This window comes from Rhinopithecus bieti, unplaced genomic scaffold (assembly GCF_001698545.2).
Source record: "Rhinopithecus bieti isolate Rb0 unplaced genomic scaffold, ASM169854v2 scaffold_61117, whole genome shotgun sequence".
Taxonomy (NCBI): Eukaryota; Metazoa; Chordata; class Mammalia; order Primates; family Cercopithecidae; genus Rhinopithecus; species Rhinopithecus bieti.
The window spans coordinates 2644188-2666366 of record NW_016824934.1 but is presented as its reverse complement, the minus strand read 5'-3'; the positions used below and the strand labels follow the sequence as shown (position 1 = coordinate 2666366).

The following is a 22179-nucleotide window of genomic DNA, read 5'->3' as shown; positions in this document are numbered from 1 at the left end:
CAGAAAAAAAAAAAAAATGCCAATGACAGACAAGGTAAATAGTGTCCCTTTTGCAGTAAAATAATAATAATAATAATAATAATAATAATAAGTATGTGTGTCAGGCATGTTTAAATAGAGAATATCCAGGAAGGTGTATGAGGAATTTTTGATACTGATTATCTCTGTGGAGAAGAACTTTTTTACTTCATTACTTTTCTGTACTATTTGAAACTTTTGAAAGATCATCTTTTCCCTTGCAAAAATAAACTAACAAAGATAGACTGTATGTATCATATCTGAAGTGTTTACCTCTTTAAGGATGTTGGAAACAAAAAATAACTTATTGGATATTACAATATAAATCTCTAAGCATTCTGTATGTGGGACTAAATGTTGCACATTAAGGATGATTGAAAGAAACATTAAATTTTTTAGATATTTTAAGGAAATGTCTAAGCTTATGTAATTTTTTATTACCCTTTTTATGTGTTAAGGAGCCTTTTAAAATAGCATCATGTTTGTATAATACTTTTTACTTTTAGTTTCAATTTTTCCGAGTGTAATTGATCCTCACAACAATCTATTTAGTGGGTAGAGCAGATTTTATAGCCACCATTTAGCCAGTGAGAAAACTGATACAAAGAGGTAAGTAAAGTGGCTTCCTAGCAGCTAGGATATGTAAATTTTGATAAAGTTCATCACCAGTTGGCTCTGTGTAATTTTAGAATAGAGAGATTGCTAGGAATGATACTTAAAAAGTTAGATGAATTGTTCTTTGAGAATAAGTATCATGGATTTTGGAAATCAGTTATCTCATTCAACAAAACTGTTTTGTTAATTCATTAAAAGCCATGAAGGATCAACTTGCTTAACAACCAAATACTACTAACTAAGCAACCATTAAGTAAGACAACAATCTAAATGTTAATCAACAGGTAAATTGCTTAAGCCAATTATGTTATGTCCATATGGTGGAATTCTGTGCAGCCATTTTGAAAAAGTGGAAATAGAGCTGAAGTTGAAGTATGAACATGTCTTATTAAGTTAAAAAGACAATTTACAATTAGCATTTATTTATAGTATGATTTCATTAGAGGCAAATAAATGTCTTTGTATTACTTGTATATGTTTTCCTATATAGTTGTCTTGTCTTTTTTCTTTTCCTTTTTTTGAGAGACAGAGTCTCACTGTGTTGTGTAGGCTGGAGCACACAGGTGCTATCATAGCTCACTGCAGCCTCAGTCTCCCAGACTCCAGTGGTTCTCCCACTTTAGTCTCCTGTGTTGCTGGGACCATAGGTGCGCACCACTGGCTAAACTGATATTTTTTTCTAAAGAGATGAGGTCTTGCCATGCTGCCGTGTTGCCCAGGCTGGTCTTGAACTCCTGGGCTCAAGCGGCCCTTCTACCTGAGCCTTCCAAAATGCTGGCATGATAGACATGACCCACCATGCCTGGTTAGTTGTCATTTTTTATGAATGCTTATTTTCTTTATAAATAAGCAAATAAATTCCAATGAAAGGAAAGAGAAAATGTATGCCTAAAAGAAATCCTAGATTTAAAAAATTAGAAAATTAGATAAGATATGATAAAACTGTAAGATAGTTTCATAGAGGAAACTCCTAAGAAGTAGATATATTTGAGTTTGAATTCCAGTTGTATTACTTTCTACCTCTGCACCTATGGGCTTGTTACTTAATTTCTTTCTCAGTTTTGTCTGTCCTTAAAATGGTAATACCTAGCCGGGTGAGGTGGCGGGCGCCTGTAGTCCCAGCTACTCGGGAGGCTGAGGCAGGAGAATGGCGGGAACCTGGGAGACGGAGCTTGCAGTGAGCTGAGATCCGGCCACTGTACTCCAGCCTGGGCAACAGAGCGAGACTCCATCTCAAAAAAAAAAAAAAAAAAAAAAATGGTAATACTTTCCTTATAGATTTGAGAGAATTAAGTGATAATCTATGTAACTGTGTAGCACAGTGCCTGGTGAAGAACAGGCCTTTGTTGGTATTTGTTATTACAAAGTAGTGGATTATTGTGCTAATTCTTTTTAGAAATGTTTTAGTAAATCACAGTAAGTTGAAGACAACTTCTGGCTTATTTTTCTGTAAATATTCATAATACTCAGTATCAGAGTCCATCCTCAATAGTTAAAGAAAAATATGCTTTTAAGCTATTTATTATCTTTAGACTAAGTAAATGTCAAGGAATTTTTTTACAGTGATTTATTTTTCTATGACTTACTTTTATTTAGTTCTCCAATTGAAAAATTTGTAATATTATTTAGCCTACAATGTAACATGCTACATCATTATGGCATAGTAATATAATTTTCAGTCAGGTTTGGAAGTTTTTCTTTTTCCTTTTTTCTTTTCTTTTTTGAGACAGGGTCTCACTCTGTCGCTCATGCTGGAGTGCAGTGGCATGATCTTGGGTCACTGGAGCCTCGACTTCCCAGGCTCAAGCTGTCCTCTCACCTGAGCCTCCCAAGTAGCTGGGACTACAAGTGCGTACCACCACACCCAGCTAAATTTTTCTTTGTTGTAGAGACAGGGGTTTTGCCATATTTCCCAGGCTGGTCTCAAACTCCTGAGCTCAAGTGATCCACCCACCTCTGCCTCTCAAAGTACTGGGAGTACAGGCATGAGCCACCGTGCCTGGCCTGAAACTTTTTCTTAATTTAGATAATTCCAAGAGCTGAAATACTTTTCTAGGACCTAAAGAATTATACTCAAAGAACTTTTTTTTTCCCCATTAAACATGTGTGAATGACTACCGAAGTGCTTACTTGATGAATCTTCCTGTTCCTTTTATTACTCTCTTTTTCCCTATTTCTTCCACCCTCTTCTGTATGTACTCATCCATTCAGGTTATGTGCTAGATTTTGGAGATTCACCTGTAAATTAGACAGATATACTGCTTGTCCTTGATGACAACATAGTTTCATGAGAACAACACCGAGAAGATCATTAAGAGTATGTTGAGGTTATGAAGGAAAAGTGCAGTAAGAAGAAGAAGAAAAGTGCTTGTAACAGAACCCTGAGTAGTGTGGACTTGACATCTAGCATAGGTCGGAGATAGAAGGAGAAGGAAGAGAAGTGACATGGAATGAAGATTGAGATGTTGACACGGGTTAGATCCTAATACATAGCTTTCAGGTATGCTAAAGACTTTTTTCTTTTAAGGATGGTGGGAAGCCAATACAGATTTTAAATACAGGAGTGTGTGATGATCAGATTGCATTTTAAGATCAATCAGGCCACAGTGTAGATAATTATTTGGAAGGAATCAAGAGTAGATATGGGACAAGAGATTATCGTAGCTTAGACTAGGGTGGTAGCAATAGGGAATAAGTAGACAGATCTGGGCAATATTTAGGAGGTAGACGGGCAGGACAAGGTATCTGATTAAATGGTGGGTGGATTGGTTAGGGAGAGGTGAAGTGAAGCATAAAATTTGTGTAGCGGCTTGGCGTGGTGGCTCACGCCTATAATCCCAGCACTTTGGGAGGCCAAGGTGGGAGGATCACCTGAGATCAGGAGTTCAAGACTTTGAGACCAGTCTGACCAACATGGTGAAACCCTGTATCTACACAAAATACAAAAATTAGCCAGGCATGGTGGTGCATGCGTGTAACCCCAGCTACTCGGAGGCTGAGGCAGGAGACTTGCTTGAACCCGGGAGGTGGATGTTGCAGTGAGCCGAGATTGTTCTGTTGCACTCCAGCCTGGGCGACAAGAGTGGAACTCTGTCTCAAAAAAAAAAAAAAAAAAAAAAAAAAAATTTGTGTGGCTTGAACAATAAGGTAGATGATATAGTTACTATCAAACTACAAATATATTAAGAACTATGTAATAGGGCAAATAATGATTTAAATGGCAATCTTGTTTTTGCATAAGTTAATTAGCATAACAAGGAAGAATTTAATGCTAATGTATTAGTATTGAAACTAATATTTAGGTCCAAATTCAGCAACTGAACAATTCCTCATTTGGAATTGTATGTTACTAGTACAAGGTAAGTATGAAGAGGATTTCTAAGCTTTTTAGATGCTGAAATAGTTGCTGTGTTTGTGAGAACCTCAGAAATTTAAGTTTCTGCATTTGCTCTTTAAATAAAAACATATCTAAGGAAAACTTTTTTTAAAATTAAGAAAACTTCTTTATAGAGACATTATCTCACTGTGTTACTCAGGCTGGTCTCAAACTCCTGGGCTTAAACAGTCCTTCTGCCTCAGCCGTCACATTAGCTGGGACAACCACACCTGGCTTCAGAACTTGTCTTTTGAGTTTGCATATTTTGTGTCTTTGACTTGATAAGTTAAATTTTGTTCTCTAAAACTGTGCTGCTGTTTTTCGTGTAGATTTAAGGGAAACTGTCTCTCTTTCAAATGTGGAAAAAAGCACAGTGGAGAGAGCCTATCTTTATCTGACATATCTGAAGTGGGGAGAGTATTCTTTGCCAAAGTAGAGAATATTTCTTTGGAGGAGTTTGTGATCCCTCACCTCAATTTTTGTATTTCATTGTATGCAACATACATAGCATGTGTTTTGCAGTGTACAATTTGGTTTAAGTGAGTCCTCCTTAGTTTTATTCAGATGTATTTAACTATTGAATTAGAGGAAGAATCAGGTTTTGAGATGACATCCTGTAAGGCAAACCCATCATATTTTCTTTAAGTTTAAAGATTTAAGTAACAGGGTTTGTGAATTTACTATACTATTTCAGGTCCCTTATTATGCTAAGTGCCTTCAATAAATCCCAGGAAGCCAGTGAAGGGCAGGAATTGTTTTGGTGTAAGGAGCAAAAAGGAGTTTCTATAATGTAAGAAATGAAAAAGCTGTTCTCTTTCAGGGCTGGGTCTGGCGGTCTAAAGTTCAACTGAGTGGGTATAATCAAGGCATCCTTAAGTATTAAATAGACCCACAGCTCTCTGTTCAGGAAGGGGAGGAGAGCAGTCCAAGCCAAAGGAGGATCTTGAGACTTGAAGAAGACTACTGGGGGTTTGAGAGGGTATGGGTAGGTGATATTTAAGATTTCTGGCTTTTTCCTGCAAGCAGTGGCTTAAAGGGAATGCCCCTAGGAGACAAATCAGATACATACGTTTAAAAAAATTGCTCCACTAGGGTCTTCCTGCCTCTAAGGACTGTCTATCATATTGTTCCATGATTCAGGACTATGTTCTCTCTCCTACCTGGTCAAACTCTATAGCTTTGTGTATAAGACCCTTTATGATCTAGTCACTGCCACATTTTCTACCCTCATCTTCCCTTCTGTTGATCTTGCCACTTTATTTCCTAGAAGCACTAACCTTATAGTTACTTCAATTTACCATGCTTTTTCATGCCTCTGAGCTTTTACATATGCTATGATTTCTTCCCAGAATGCTCTTATTCTTTTTTCTTGCTTAGTAAACTACAATTCATTAAAAAGCCCATCTCAGATGTTTCTTTTGGGAAGTCTTTCTTGTCATTGGATTCCCCAAATTAATAATAATAGCAGCAGCAGCAAAACTTGCATAGAATGTATCTGGCACCATTATAAGTCCCTTGCATATATTAACTCACAACAATTCAATGAAGTAAACTATTATTACTCCCATGTTACTGATGAAGAAATAGTAGCACAGATATACTTAAGTAAATCCACCATGAAAGTAGAGCAAGGCCAGACGTGGTGGCTCACGCCTATAATCCCAGCACTTTGGGAGGCCAAAGCAGGTAAATCACTTGAGGTCAGCAGTTCGAGACTGGCCTGGACAAAATGGTGAAACCTTGTCTCTACTAAAAATACAAAAATTAGCTGGGCGGGGTGGTGCGTGTCTGTAGTCCCAGCTACTCTGGAGGCTGAGGCAGGAGAATGGCTTGAACCTGGGCGGTGGAGGTTGCAATGAGCCGAGATGGTGCCACTGCACTCCAGCCTGGGTGACAGAGTGAGGTGAGACTCTGTCTCAACTGTCTCAAAAAAAAAAAAAAAAAAAAGTCATAGAGCAGAACAGATCATACTTTTAACTAGTGTATTATACTGCTGTTTGCTGTCACTTCTGCTTTTGAGCTCTTCATATCTTTAACATTTATTTCTATTTTTACATTTATTGTGCCATACATTTTTAAATTATTTGTTTCATTGAAAAAAGGTGTGTTTGTTGAATTCATGCCTTTTTTCAATGGAGTAGAGAAATGCTACTCCTCTGTATCCCTAATTCCTTCAGGCAAATGTTACAGTAGGGAGCAGCAGGGATTTAGGTGGAAGGAAGGATGTATCCTGCCTAAAAGCACTTTCACTAAAATTTAAAAATTATATGACACTTTCTATGGAAGAGATTCAATTAGTTGCTATTATGTAATCTTTGGAATAAAATATTGTAAGTGCTTAAATGTTTGTTCAGTGAAATTTAGTTCATTTCCTAGCCTAAGATAAGTAAAGGGGATGAGAGTACCCTTAAGGTAATTTTAATTAATATTTTGTTAATGGTTTTCGTTTAAGAGGGCAAGGGCAGAGATGCTATAGAAGGATGAAACAGAGTAGATAGTATCATAGGACCAACAGATTTATATGCCCACTGTGCAGTAGCAGACTAATACACCAAGACAACAGGATTCGTAGCAGAGAAAAGAGATTAATGGGCCCGGTGAGGTAGCTCACGCTTGTAATCCCAGCACTTTGAGAGGCTGAGGTGGGTGGATCACGAGGTTAGGAGATTGAGACCATCCTGGCTAACACGGTGAAACCCCATCTTTATTAAAAAAACAAAAACAAAAAATTAGCCGGGTATGGTGGCGGGCACCTGTAGTTCCAGCTACTCAGGAGGCTGAGGCAGGAGAATGGCATGAACCTGGGAGGTGGAGGTTGCAGTGAGCCAGGATCACACGACTGCATTCCAGCCTGGGTGACAGAGTGGGACTCCATCTCAAAAAAAAAAAAATGGGTTTAATGATTGCAGGGCACTGAGTGAGGAGATGGGAGGAGGCCTTGAAATCCATTTCCTCAAAAAGTTCTGTGCTGGGTTTTTTTGTTTTGTTTTGTTTTTGTTTTTAAGAAAGGGTCTCTGTTGCTTAGCTGGAGTGTGGTGGTGCAATCATGACTTGCTACAGCCTCAACCTCCTGGGCTCAAGCGATCCTCCTGCTTCAGCCTTCTAAGTAGCTGGGACTACAGGCATACACCACCACATCCAGCTAAATTTTTATTTTTTGTAGAGACAGGGTCTGGCTATGTTGCCCAGACTGGTCTTGAACTCCAGGTGATCCTCCCACTTTGGCCTCTGGGAGGCCATATTCTGGGATTACAGATGTGAGTTACCGTGTCCAGCCTGGGCTAGGATTTTTAAGGGGATCATGGAGGGCAAGGAACCGGAAAATTGTGGTTGTTGATTGGTTGGGGTGAGGGGGATAAAATCATCAGGATATGGAAACTGTACTCTTTGGTGAGTCAGCTTCTTGGTGGTGGGTCTTTCATACTAGCTGATGTCAGTGGTTTCTTTGGTACACAGGACCTGAAAGAGTATTCAAATGGAAAACTTAACATTTCATAATGTTCAAGTTGTTACCTATAGAGCAGTTAAGGGAAGCTATAATCTAGTAATAGGGTCTGTGTAATTCTAGGACAGTAGGCACCAAACAACTATGAGGAAGCAGGTCAGAGAGTGAGCTGACCTCATGATTAATGTTGAATGTGCTACCAGCTTGGTTTCTTTTCATTTCTAGCCCTCCCGTCTTTCCTGATTAATTTTATAAGGTTTATAGGGACAATTTCAGTGAGGCTACATTTGTCCTTTTAGCTTGTGCTTTTTCTCTTCTATTCTTTCTCCAGTGTCCATTAACAATTGGTTCTGTGGCATTTATATTCCTCATTACATATGCAGATGCTGCCTGGTAGAGCGCTGTGGCCTGAGCAATAGATTAAGTGCTACTCAAAAATGGCAAGAGGCAAGGGTTAAAACAGAATTTCTGCTTTGCTCAGTCTACTTTAACTCTCAGAAAAAGACAAAGAAAGGAGAAAAAAAAGGATACAGTAGCTGTCTTAGCTTGGACTACCATAACAAAATACCATAGACTATGTGGCTTCAACAAGAGAAATTTGTTTTCTCATACTTCTGGAGGCTGAGAAGTCCAAGATCAAAATGCCAGCTGATTCATTTTCTGGTGAGGGCTTCCCTCCTGGTTTGTAGACAGCTGCGTTCTTCCTGTGTCCTCACATGGTTGAGAAAGAGAGAGAGAGCGAGCAAGCTCTCTGTTACCTCTTCTTATCAGGGCACTAATTCTATCATGAGATCCCCACCCTTATGATTTCGTCTAAACCTGATTATCCCCCAAAGGCCCCATCTTCAAGGTATGGATCTGGGGAGGGACACAATTCAGTCTGTAGCAGTGTTGTAGTAATTTTTTGGTACCTTTCTTGTATCTTAAGATTTTGGCCATTATTAATAATGCTTTGGAGACCCTTTACTGAAGAGGAAGTTTTTTCCTTGTTTTATATCTGACCATAGATAGTTACTAGGATTTTTAAAATAAAAACTCCAGATGTCATAGTAATAATTTCCAGATACCACAGCCTTTCCTCACGGATTATGTTACTTTGACTTCAATAGGGTTTTACCCCCTTCTGTATTCCACCTCCCTTCTTTTTGGGAGCCCTTTTATGGCCTTATTTATTGTCACATCAATTTTAGTGTGGGCTTTTCTGTTTTGCAGGTGGAGACCACGTGGCTTTGCAAGGCCAGAGTTAATGAAGATCTTACGTGATTCACTGAACGATTCCTTTAAACGCCTTATTTATCCTCTTCTCTGTAGAGAATTCAGGTATATATCTTGTCTTGTTTAATTTTGTGTACTGCTTATTATTATATGGTACTAGTCCCACTACAGTGTGTAGCAAATATATGTTGATTGATTAACCAATTGAAAAAATTTAGTCTGCATCACAAAGTGTTAAAGTTAAGGCTTGATTTCAATCTGTAGGTGCTTTCACATGCATAGATCATAAAAATAGTTCTTAATTATGATACATTTTTCAAATCTTGACCACTTAATGTGCACCCCTTGAAATCCTGTGATACTAGTCTTGCAATTTGACAACCAAGCTAAACAAGTGGTTTTATTGATTAGAAATTTGGCTTGGAAGAAGCGAACTGAGAAGTTAATGGAGAAGTTAGTTGGAGGCAGTTTTTAGAGGTAAGAGAGCCAAAGAAAGCATAAGGAAATATCGGTAGGGTACATGATGAGTCAATTACTTTGTTTTTAACTCCAAATGGGAGTTATTTGGATGAAAAATTATCATCAATGATAAATATTAGGAGATTATTAAAATGGCAATGTGAATGGACTAATAGAAGGACTAAGTAATAAAGATGAAAACTGCAAAAGAGGTGGGGTTTAGAATTGTTTAGAGGACAGAAGATGAAAGAAAAGAAATGTAGGGAGGCAAAACTCTTTCTTACTTCTCTGTAACCCTTGTTTTTGTACTCAATCTTTAGAAACTAGACATTCCCTAATACATAACTTCCAAAGTATTATAGATTGTCTTCATTCTCATTTATTTGTAAGTTTCAGCAAGGGCGACTTGAGAACTGTAGTTTTGTAGCCATCCCTCTAACCTCTCTAGAATTTTTAGCAGCCTATGTAGGGCTTGTTTCTCTCTTGCTGGACTTGACCATTGAATTAAGATTGGTTCAGAGCAGAGAGTGAGCAGGTACTATTAAAAAAGACACATAGTCCTGTTGTCCAATTTATTTTTACCAAAGTCATTTAATCTCTTGTTACATCCATTTTAGCCTAGATGTAGCCTAAAAATATTGTTCCTTTTAGAATTGTATTTCACTTCAAGCTGTCTAACATCTCTTGCTTTTGAGAGCTAGGGTATACACTGTAAAAATTAGGAATTTGGTTCTTCCTGAAGGAAAATTTGTTATTTAGAATATCAATTTCTTTTGTATGTTTTCTTTTATTGTTTTCTCATGTTGCTTATGTCTAGTGGCACTTTTGACATTTTTCGCATATATTTTTGATTTGAGTAACTTCACTGCATGTGGAATAATTTCATTAAGGTTTAATGTAAACAGTTTGATGTGGGATCATTTAATGTATAAACCTTTTCTGAGTTCTATTAGCAGTAGATAAGCAAGAGTACTTTCTTTTCTTTTTTTTTTTTTTGAGACGGAGTCTTGCTGTGTCCCCAGGCTGGAGTGCAGTGGCCGGATCTCAGCTCACTGCAAGCTCCGCCTCCCGGGTTTACGCCATTCTCCTGCCTCAGCCTCCCGAGTAGCTGGGACTACAGGCGCCCGCCACCTCGCCCGGCTAGTTTTTTGTATTTTAGTAGAGACGGGGTTTCACTGTGTTAGCCAGGATGGTCTCGATCTCCTGACCTCGTGATCCGCCCGTCTCGGCCTCCCAAAGTGCTGGGATTACAGGCTTGAGCCACCGCGCCCGGCCTCTTTTTCTTTTTCTAAAATGCCCGTAAAGTAATATAACTTATATCAGTTTATAAGTTAGTTTGCAGGTATTATCTACAGATGTGCCTCCTGATAGGAATACTTACCTGAATAACAATTAAAGAGGAGGAGACTCCCACTTGGTTTGTTTTTTAGACTATTTTATTTTGCAGTCACTTAATTTGGTTGACTGTATACTATGCATAGCCTACTTCTGCATATCTTATTCCCGTGACTGTCATGATCATTCATCCATGTGTCATTTTTCACATCTACCTCTGTCATCAGTTCTACATTGTCAGTTACAAAGTGCTATCTGTTTTGCCATCTTTTATTGTAACTTGAATTTTTCCTCCCCTTTATCTCCATGGTGACTTTTAATTGAGGGCATCATTTTTTGTCTGGATTACTGAAGAAGCGTCATAGATGATCTTGGTCTTCTGTCTTGTCTTTTCCGGTGCATATTACAAATCGCCCTTTCAAAATTCTCATCTCATGATTTCATGCTTGTATACTTCTTTCAGCTGATCTTGTTTGTCTCCAGGATAGAATCCAAGCTCTTGAGAAGAACATGCATGACCCTTTGTGATCTGTTTTTTTCTTGCCTCTACTTCTGTCTCGCTGTTTCATTTTACTTTAGCATACGAAATTACTTGCTGTTTCTATAATGAGCCGTGAGCCTTTACATACGCTGTTTCCATTGTCTGGGGTATTTTCTCCCTGCCCACTGTCCCTACTTTTGTTTCCATCCCATGTGACATTCAAATGTGTGTACACTGTCTTTCTCACATATACACATATTTATAAGCATGGGTTTTATATACAGTAGAGAGCAGATAGAGAGGTAATGTAGGTATGATAAACTTACAAGACTTGCTTCAGAATTGCTTGTGCTATCATATATTACTGTGATTAGTGAAAATAGAGTCAATATAATTTTGTATATTTTCTCTTAAGTTATATTGTTATAATAAATTATCCTTTGAGAAATAATTGTACAAATGAATGCTCCTTTTCTGAAAGAAAATTTGGGTGAATGAAAAACCTTTTCTTCTATTTCTAAAGAGCCAAACTAACATCAGATGCAGAGAAGGAATCAGTAATGATGTTTGGACGGAACCTTCGTCAGCTCCTTTTAACAAGCCCTGTTCCAGGGCGCACCTTAATGGGAGTGGATCCTGGTTATAAACATGGTTGCAAATTAGCGATAATTTCTCCTACCAGTAAGTTGTCTTGCAGTTTTCCATATAAAAGTTGTTTGGTTGGTTATAAGTTTCACTTCATACATTTCATGAGGATTTGGAAATAATGTTAATCTTTAAGACTTAGAAAGTGGTTTTCTCACATATGGGGGTATTGGGAACCAGATAATCAAACTTCATTTTTCTCTCATTTGTTCATCAAACCCGTCAATATACAACTATCATTTATATGCTTCCTATGCCTCAGTAGAGATATTGAGGATTAATTAGGCTCAAACTTGAACTCTATTAATTCCCATCAGATTCTATTATTGTGATGCATTTGTATATGATGCACTTTAATTCTGTATATATTTTGAATACCAAAAGACATTTTTATTGTTTTGCCCAGTCAGTATTTTTTTCCTATTTACTTACATTTTCACTGATATTCATTTCTTTTGCATTTCTGTGCTTCCATTTAAGATTATTTTCTTTCTGCCTAAAGAACTCTATGCTATTACTTTTAATGAGACACATTGTCTTAGTTTTAGTTTGTCTGAAAACATCTCTGTTTTGCCTTCATTTTTGAAGAATATTTTTTGCTTGGTGTAGAATTCAAGATTGGCAGTACTTTCAGTATTTTCAATATGTCATTTTTTTGTTTTGACTACTATAATTTTGTTGAGAAGTCAGCCAAACTTACTATTGTTCCTTTGAAGGTCATATGCCTTTTTCCTCTGGCTGCTAAGATTTTCTCTTTGTGTTTTTCAGTTTTCTTATGATGTGCTTCAGTGTGTGTGTATGTGTGGGTTTTCTTGTCTTTTCTTTTTTGCATGAATTCCACTTAGGATTTGTGGAGCTCCTAGCATCTCTTTCTGGAACTCCAATTATATACGTATTATACCTTTCAGTTTCTTCTCTCCTTTTTGTTTATTTTCTGTTGATCATCTAAGTTAATTAATCCTCTATTCAGCTATGTCTGATTTGTTACTAAAACCATCTACTGAGTTCAAGTGATTGGTTTTTCAGTTTTAGAATTTCCATTTGATACTTTAAAAAATAGGTTATAGCTCCCTATAAACTTCTTTATTTCTAATTTTTTGATCTTTTAACTTCTTGTTTTATTTTCTGTTAGCATTTACTATTTTTATTTTTTTAGTTTAGATTTTCATTTCTGAAATTTTTTTTCTTTCATCTCTAATTAATTCCCAGTTTATCTCATCTAATTTCTGAGATTTTCTAAGTTTGACTTATGTTATTCTTTTATATATTTAATTTTTACTGAGTCAGGGTCTTGCTCTGTTACCCAGGCTGGAGCGCAGTGGCGCGATCTCAGCTCATTGCAGCCTCTGCTTCCTGTGCTGAAGCTATCCTCCCACCTCAGCCTCATGAGTAGCTGGCACGCACCACCATGCTTGGCTTTTTTGTGTGTGTGTGTGTTTTTAGTAGAGACAAAGTTTCATCATGTTGCCCAGGCTGGTCTTGAAATCCTGAGCTCAAGCTATCGCCTGCCTTGGCCTTCCAAAGTGCTGGAATTACAGGCATGAGCCAGATTTACTTTACTCTTATTTTCTGTAATGTTTCTTTTTAAGAAGATTGTTCTCATACATTAGGCACATCTTTCTGTAAGGACATTATATTACTCCTTTAAAAATTTTTTTGTTTTAAAAAAATCATTCTATGTAGAATTTGACTATCATGCATTTCTTTTGCTTAGTCTTATACATTAGTTTGCCTGAACTTTTAGTAGAGGCTGGGTCAGGCAAACTGTTCTCACTGTATGGCTCTAAAATTTTCTCTTCTGTTTTTTCCAAATCATTAAAAGAAAAAATTTTGTGTGGATTGAGAGACAGTTTATACTTTCTGGAATCTGCTTCTCTGTTGCTTTCCTTTATCTGGGCTTTCTTTTTCCTTTGCTCTTACTATCTTTACTTTGCTCAGTTTGGATGTGATTACCAATTGTTTTTCCTCAGTGTGGAATTTTTTTGTCTTGAAAGGTATCTTCTACTAGTTAGTTTCAAGAGTTCATAGGGATCAGTGTTTTCTAATCCTCTCAGAACTACTGGGCACCCTTTGTACTGAACCTCAGTTTCAGCTCCCGTTCTCAAACTGACTGCTGTGATTTCCAGGGAAGTAGCCTTTGACATTTTTGGAATTCTCCTGTTCTCAGTTCCATCAGATACTCCATTGTTTCTTTCTGCTTCCTTCCATGCAGATGCTGATGCATAGGTGTCTTGTCAGTACGTTGTTCCCACCTGCTTTTTTGGGGGGGGGTTTGTGGGGATATTTTATCTATGTTCTAGATATAGTCATGACTTTTGTTTTGTTATCCTTAGTTGTCTTTTATGCTGTTCATCTTACAGCCAGTGGGAAATATATTTTATCAGTGTTTTTTTTTTTTTTTTTTTTTTCTTTTTTGCATCTGTTAAAATATCATATGGACATATTTTGTCCGTTACTGTGTTGCTGTGATGAATTATATTACTGGATTTTTAAAAAAATGTCAAGTCACACTTTCCTTAGATTAACGGAACTTGGTTATGATTCTTTCTTTTGGGTATGTTGTTAGATCAGTTTTCAGTTATTGTATTGCTTATAGGATAATTTTTTAAAAAACGTCACAAACACATCTATATTCTTAAGCTGTTTTGGTAAGATATTTCTAATTATCTGTTTTCATAATTTAATATAAAATTGTTTATAATAGTAGATATCTTTTAACCTGTGCTCAATCTGTAGTTATATCTTCTTTTTATTCCTAATATAATTACTGTATTTGTATCTTCTATCCTTTCTTTTACTTGATTGGTATTGCTAAAAGTAAGTTTTTGTCTTAAGTGATTTGTAACTAAACTTTGTTGATCTTTTCTATTGTATTTTTTCTGTTAATTTTTGCTTTAAACTGCAACATTTTCTCTCTTCTGCTTTCTTTGGGATTATTTTGCTGTTCTTTTCCTAACTTCTAAGTTAGTCTCTTAGTTCATTTTTATTCTTTAGGTAGTTATCCTCAAATTTTAAAATATGTTTAATCAAAATAATTTTAATTATTTTAAATTTAATTGTTAAAATAAATATTTTAATTAAAATAAAATATTTTCTGTGTAATGTAATATAGAAAAGCTCATAAGTCTTAAACATGCACAAGGTAAATAAAGTCATATATCTACAACCAAAAAAAAAGAAGTAGGATAGTATCATAACAGTGTCTGACATATACTAACAGTTCAGTTAATGTTTGCTTTTACTACTATTAATGTTAGATGTTAGTGAAAGCCATTTTTCTTTTAGATATCCTAGCATATTCTCCAATTAATAGTAGTTTTGTGTAGCAAACAGAAGCCTGTGACATTGGAAGGAGCAGTACTTCAGAGTGATTAGGAAGAATCTGATTTAGTGAATATGAATAATTCAGAATTCATTTTAAAAAACAAGCCAGTCTTCTTTTCTGTTACTGCTTAATAAAATCATTGATGTGTTTCACTTTGTAATTTCTTGTAAAATGGCTTGTTCTTTTCATTTTTTAAAGGTCAGATACTTCACACTGATGTGGTTTACTTGCATTGTGGACAAGGCTTCCGAGAGGCAGAGAAAATAAAGAGGCTTTTACTGAATTTCAAGTATGAAAATAAGTAATCTTTTGAATATTTCAGTGGCTCAGCCAACCAGAGATACCTTTGAAGCCCCTAATTTGGAGGGAGGGATTAAGGGAGGTGCCTTTGTGAGAGAGAAGGAACCATGTAAAACAGTGCTGGGGCAAATTGCTGGAGAACTCTGCATGTGGAAACTTGAGAAACGCTGCACCCTTCCTTTGCCACCTTCACAAATAAAGGAGGTAATATGGGCAGATGTGAGCATTTCATTCTTCTGTTCCAGTTTTCTGCCTCCCTCCCTTCCTCCCTCCCTTCTTTCCATCTGAGGAATAGATGTGGTTGCAGTTAGAAGTTTCAGAAATTGACAATGTATTATATAATTTAATCATAGTATTTTATTGTGGCTTAGATTGCTGCAGAGTTGACTTAATCATGTCTAATTTTGGTTCCTTCTCGATGTGAAGAAAGCTGACTTTTTTGAGATAGTGTGACAGTAAAATACGTCTTTGCTGCCTCCTATACCAAATGCAGGGCAGTGTCTTTTATTCTATATAAGTCTGTGTTTCTCTGGTGCAACAGTGGACAGGTTGCTTGTATATATGAGAGAATAAGAGCATCATATAATAGTATTTGTGCATTCTGTACATTTTCTCTGGTTGATTTCAAAGCATGCCTGGAAATTCAGTTTGTCATTCTCTTTCTGACTTGAAGCTGCAGCACAGTGGTGATTGGAAATGGAACTGCCTGCCGAGAAACAGAAGCTTACTTTGCTGACCTGATAATGAAGAATTATTTTGCACCACTGGATGTTGTTTACTGGTAAGGCTGTTACGTATGTCTCTTTTCTTGGAGAAGCATGGGAACTTTAAAGTTCCTTTTGTGATGAATCTTCCCTTCTCTTTTTAAGATGTACTTCTTTGCCCTCCAGATCACCTCTTGGTGTTCATGAGAAGTTTGCAGGATAATGTAAAGTGTCTGAGTCTTGGAGACATTTGAGATAGGAATGATTAGAGCAGGACAGAGTCCAGAAACCTCTTACAGAAGCAGCACATTAGGGCTCAGTTTCATCGGATTTTCTAGGCTATACATTGTGTGAGGGTTCTAGTTAACTATTGAATAATAAGTAGAATGATGTACCAGGCTAGCAGCTAGTAGACTGTGAATAACTTAGCCTTCTTCTCCCAAAGCTTTGAAGCCTATGAATCATTACCCTTCAGAACTGAGAGCCAAGGTAGGTATTATGAATTAAAAAGTATTTCCAGTATTCTTTCATCATTTATCCCTTGGGCACAAACTTTTGTTTCATATAGCCATACAGATAACTTGTGAATAGCTTTGGATTAGAGACCCAATTTCTCTAGTCTTGTCCCTGCATCTGTAGTAGTTCTGCTTTCTTTCACCATTGTTTCCCTACTTGCTCTTTGAATCTCAATAGTCATGTCTACCTTTTCCAAACTATAGTAGAATATTAAGTCTTAAAGGATTTAATTCTAGGAGAGAGGGTAGTTATAATGGCTGATATTTAACAGAAAGTGCTCAAGAGCTATCTCCCACTGCTAGTGAGAAAACTAATAACTAAAAGAATAGTCGACTGATGAGTAGGTGGCTGATAGGATCAACAAACTAACAAAGTAAAACCTAACACAGGAAGAATTCTAGGATTTGTGTAAATAGGCCAAAAGAGAAGGGCCAGGCAGTTAGTATAGTCGAGAGCGCCAAGAGTGTAGTCAGAGTCAGTCAGGAAAACAAACTCAGGGTAACAAGGGGAGTAAGAGAAGGTCAGGAACAAACGATAGGTGCCATGGGATCATGATTCAAGAAGGAAACAGATTGAAACATCCACTGCAGAATTTTTCCCTCTTTCTCTTGTTATAATTTAAGTTGGCCTGGGAAATACTATGGATCTTCCCTATTCTGGGAACTGCAAATGTGCACCCAGTCCTTTTGAGAAACTAATACAAGCACTAATGTAGCTGGTTCAGTTTATTTCAGGTACCTTCTCTGATTGTTTTTAACCCGTTCACGTTAATTTCATGTAAATATCTTGCATACATTTGTAGTGGTTATAAATACAGCTTTCAAATCATAAAAAATATTAAGTAGTGAAGATATCTTCAGTTTTCTCTGCATTTGCTTATAGAATATCACTTCATTGAACTTTAGGCAGTATGTAGTATTAGAAAGGAAAGGATGAATTGTGGGGTCAGACAAATCTGGGTTCATCTTTTGTTTTAATCATTTACTAGTTACGCAGGTTTTGAAGAGTTACTTAGCCTTTCTTAGCTTCACTTTCCTTCATTTTTAAAATGGGGAAAAGAATATCTACCTTACAGGTTTTTTAACAGTATTAAAAGTGAGATAACATAAATTACAACAAAACACTAAGGCTTTAATAAACAATATTTTTTTATGAGTGTTTGTTTATATATGTACTTTTATTACAAATATAAATTATATGTATTTAAAAGTGCTGTGAAATTAGAGGCAGTGTTTTCTTATGCAAATTAATAAACCTACATAAAGTTCATTTTCACCTTGATGCAATAAGGATGATAGTAAAATCTATCACTGGATAGTAATAATGTCTATCACACTTTTGTAAAATAATAAATCTATGTATCGTGGTATCATGAGATGTTCAGTCTTATTAATGGATATGAATTAGATACCATTTTAGTTGAGCCTCCCAATAGGTGCTGTGGTATGATGTGAAGTATGTGGACTATAGAGACAGACCTAGGTTTGGGCCTGCCACCTACTGCCTCTGATTAGCCATATATTTTTAATCCTCTGTTAGCTTTAGCATCTTCTTCTGTGGAAATGTTACTTACCTGTTAGCACCGTTGACCATTGTGAAGATTTAAAATGGAATGTGTTATGTATCTCCTATTTTAAGTCTGTTTTAGTAAATATGTTAAGTGTAGGCAATCTTTGACATTAGGGAGACCCCATTAATATACAAAAAAATTTCTTGGCCGGGCGGCGGTGGCTCAAGCCTGTAATCCCAGTACTTTGGGGAGGGCCGAAGACGGCGCATCACGAGGTTCAGGAGATCGAAGGGACCATCCTGCTAACCACGGTGAAACCCCGTCTCTACTAAAAAAAAATACCAAAAAAACTAGCCGGGCGAGGTGGCGGGCGCCTATGTAGTTCCCAGCTACTCGGTAGGCTGAGCAGGAGAATGGCATAAATCCCGGAGGTGGAGCTTGCAGTGAGCGAGATCGGGCCACTGCACTCCCGCCTGGGCGACAGAGCGAGGACTCCGTCTCAAAAAAAAAAAAAAAAAAAAATCCTTTTTTTTTTTTTGGAGACGGGAGTCTCGTGTGCCACCAAGGCCGGGAGTGCAGTGGCACGATCGTGCAGTGGCACGATCTCGGCTCGCTGCAAGCTCCGCCTCCCAGGTTTACACCATTCTCCTGCCTCAGCCTCCCGAGTAGCTGGGACTACAGGTGCCCACCACCTCGCCTGGCTAATTTTTTATAGTTTTTAGTAGAGATGGGTTTTCACCATGTTGGCCAGGATCTTTGGTCCCTTCTTTGCACTTTTATTAATATAGTCTCCATTAGGCGTTTTCTTTCAGAAGAGCCCCATTTTGTTGCAATTTAAGACTTGCTTTGGATGGTAGTCTTTCTCCTATTATCTGTTTTCTCCTTTCTGCTATAATTATGTGGGGTTTTAAAATCTACCCGTGTGGTAAATTATAGTAGCTATTTTCTACAGTTGAACCAATTTTGCAGTTCTGATTTAACTCTACTTATAGTGTATTAGTCTTTTAAAGTACTTTTTGCATTTCTTTGCTAATATTATGTGCTTTTGAAGTTTTTAAATGACGCAAATATCTAATTGGAATTTATAGCAAGTGCTTTAGAGAAATCAGCTGGTTAATTTCATTTTGTTATCATTTTGCCAATTCAAAGTGCCTATTTGAGAAAAGTATGTTTTCTCATCTTACACTTTGAAGTTACATTGAAATTGAAATCTCCAGGCTTTCTCTGGCAGTCATTTTTAATACCTTCTGAACAGATAATCTGATAGGTATTTCTATAATCTTGTCAGCCACTCATCCTTTTCCAGCCATATCTACCAGCACATTTCCTCTTATCTGTTGCTTCCAACATTCTTTGCCTCGACATGCTACCATAGGTTAACAAATGCCATGCTGTGTATCCTGATTCATAAACCCCATGAAACCTGACCCATTCATCTATCTTTTCTCGCATTCATTTCTTTCCCTACCCTTAAAATACCTTACGAATCATGATACTTACACATATTATGGGGCAAGCCATCCAAAGCTACCAATTCAAATTACCAAAGGAGCAAAAAGTTAAACTGGAGTTAAGTTGCAGAATGTAACCATGCTACTAAGTCTCAGTTATCACATACTGAGTTGTGATAGTTGAAGTTGAAATGTTCATGAAAAATTCTACAGTTTTATGGGTCATTTGTTAAAAGTATATGCTAGAATGGTTTGCAATTTTCAATCTTTTGACATATAGTAGGCACTTATTTTGCTTTTGTAGTTATACATTAGTTTGTGTTTTTTAGATTTATACATAGTGGAATCATACAGTGTATAATCTTTTGCTAGCTTCTTTCATGGAGCATGATTACTTTGAGATTTCATCCTCGTTGTTGCAGAAACCAGTGGTTCTTTTTATTACCGAACAGTATTCATTGTTTGGCTGTATCACGATTGTTCAATCACCTGTTGATGGATATTAAAGTTGTTGCTAGTTTTTTGCTACTACCAGTAAAGCAGCATGAACGTTCGTTTACAAGTCTGTATGGATATATGCTGTCATTTCTCTTAGGTAAATAACTAGGTGTGGAAAGTCTGTGTTGTGTGGTATATGGTATATGTTTAACTTAAGAAACTGTCAAGCTTTTTCCCAAGATGGTTGTACTATCTTACTTTCCCACCAGCAATGTATCAGAATTCTAGTAGTGGCAGTGGCGGCCCATCTGGAGCAGCTGCTGGGAAGACACTGGCTGCAGCAGGGGAGTTGTGGCTGGGATTGCATGCTCCGTAGATGATGGGCGCCCCACCTCCTACCAGGTTAGTGGGGCAGAAGCCCCATGCTCCTGGGTGCAGTTGCAGCTGCCCAGCTGCAACTCTGGACCTGGGCATCCTTGTGCTCTCAGAGGCTTGCGTTGCCCCTGCGGGCTTGGAAGCGCCTGCTCCAGCTCCCTGGTCTCTCCCTGCTCCCAGTACCTGCTCCAGTACAGAGCAAAGCTGTGGCTGAGCCTGGGCACTGTTGCGACCTGGACAGGTGTGCATGCACTTGGGGCAGTGCTGACACCAGCCCCTCCTGCCTCAGCCTGTTCAGGACTTTGGGCACCAACAAACACAGGAGTGAGGCTGGGGTGGGGTGATGGCTAAGGGCAGCTTGGCACAGGCCTACAGGTGTCCCCTGGCACAAACAGCCTAGGCACTGTGGATGCAGGTTGATGGTGGGAGGCAGACATTCCTGGGCGGTAAGGGGCAGGTCTCAGTGAAACCCCCACCTCCAAGCCAGGGCCTACGTGAAGCCTGGAGGCCGGGCTACCATTTCTGGGTGGAGTCTGTGGCCTGGAGTAAGAACTTATGGTACTTTTTCCAGTGCCCGTGGCCACCCATGGACCAATCAGCATGCATTTCCTCCCTTCTGAGCCCAAAAAACCCTGGACTCAGCCAGACTGACACAGATGTTGGGACTACCAGCTGTGAGAAGGAGCTACCCACTTTGGGTCTGCTCTCTGCTGAGAGCTGGACACTTGTCAGGAGACCTGCCTGCAGAGTGGGGTTACCCACTGCCCATCTTCTCTCCACTGAGAGCTGGACGCTCATTGGGATAACCTGCTTGCAGAAAGGGGCTACCCACTATGAGTCTCCTCTCTGCTGAGAGCTAGATACTCACTGGGACAACCTGCCTGCGGAAAGGGTCTATCCACTTTGGGTCTTCTGAGAGCGGTTCTGTCACTCAATGAAGTTCCTCTCCGCCTTGCTCACCCTCCAGTTGGCCACATAACTCATTCTTCTTGGACATGGGACAGGAACTCTAGTCCCACCAAATGGTGGATCTGAAAGAACTGTACGTTGCCACGTTGCCTGCCACGTTGCAGACCTTGAGAAGGAGAAAAGAGCTAGCTGCAACCCTTTGGGGAGCCCAGACCTAGGTGCTCCCTAAACCAGGGCTATGACACCCTCTTTGGGACCCTGTGGTTCCTGGCATCTCCCACCTTCCAAGCACCACTGCGTTCCCCTTGTCCAGATGTGGGTGTCTGCAGTGGTTGTTGTGTGTGATACATCTCGTCCAGCCACAGCCTTGCATGGTACCACCTGCCCTGCCGCAGCTGGCACGCCTACCTGTGCACAGTGGCCAGACCCTGTGTTCACTCACACACTGCTCACCACACTACGCCTGGCTCGCCCTTGGCAGGGTGAGATCTGGGCCAGTAGCACCAGCGAAGCACAGCCTGCCAGCTTGAGTGAGTGGAATGAGCCCGGGGGGCTTGAGCAAAACTCGGACAAAGGCGCCACTGGCCACAGAGGTGTCTGGCTGGAAAAGTGACACCCTAAGGATTCCGTAACACTAGTTTCTCCATATCCTCAATGGAATTATGAAGTTATGGTCAGTGCTTGGTATGGTCAGCCTTTTAAATTTAGCTGCCCTAGTGGATATGTAGTGATATCTCATTGTGGTTTTAATCTGCATTTTCCTAGTGATTAATGATCATGAGCATCTTCATTTGCTTATTTGCCATCCATGTATCTTCTTTGGTGAGGTGTCTGTTCAAATCTTCGCATTTAAAAAAATGGATTGTTTTCCTTGTGATTATTGCATAAGCATTTTTTGTTTATTCTGAATTAAGCCCTTTGTCAGATGTATGTTTTGTAAACATTTTTTCCCAGTCTGTGGCTTTTCACTTTTTTTTAAACAGGATCTTTTGAATAGCAAAAATTTTAGTTTTGAGAAAGTCCAATTTATCAATTTTTTGGTATAGTTTTGCTTTCTGTTTT

The 22179-nt window shown here is 38.4% G+C and overlaps 1 protein-coding gene across 2 annotated transcripts in view; it reads left to right on the top strand.

Moving 5' to 3' along the window:
- Positions 1-22179, top strand: part of SRBD1 (S1 RNA binding domain 1) — a 230276-nt gene that overhangs the window by 51198 nt on the left and 156899 nt on the right. For both annotated transcript variants that reach the window (XM_017862740.1, XM_017862741.1), the window contains exons 11-14: positions 8667-8774; positions 11468-11625; positions 15113-15203; positions 15888-15995. In XM_017862740.1, the coding sequence (XP_017718229.1) occupies positions 8667-8774; positions 11468-11625; positions 15113-15203; positions 15888-15995 (465 nt within the window). The remainder of the gene's footprint in view (positions 1-8666; positions 8775-11467; positions 11626-15112; positions 15204-15887; positions 15996-22179) is intronic.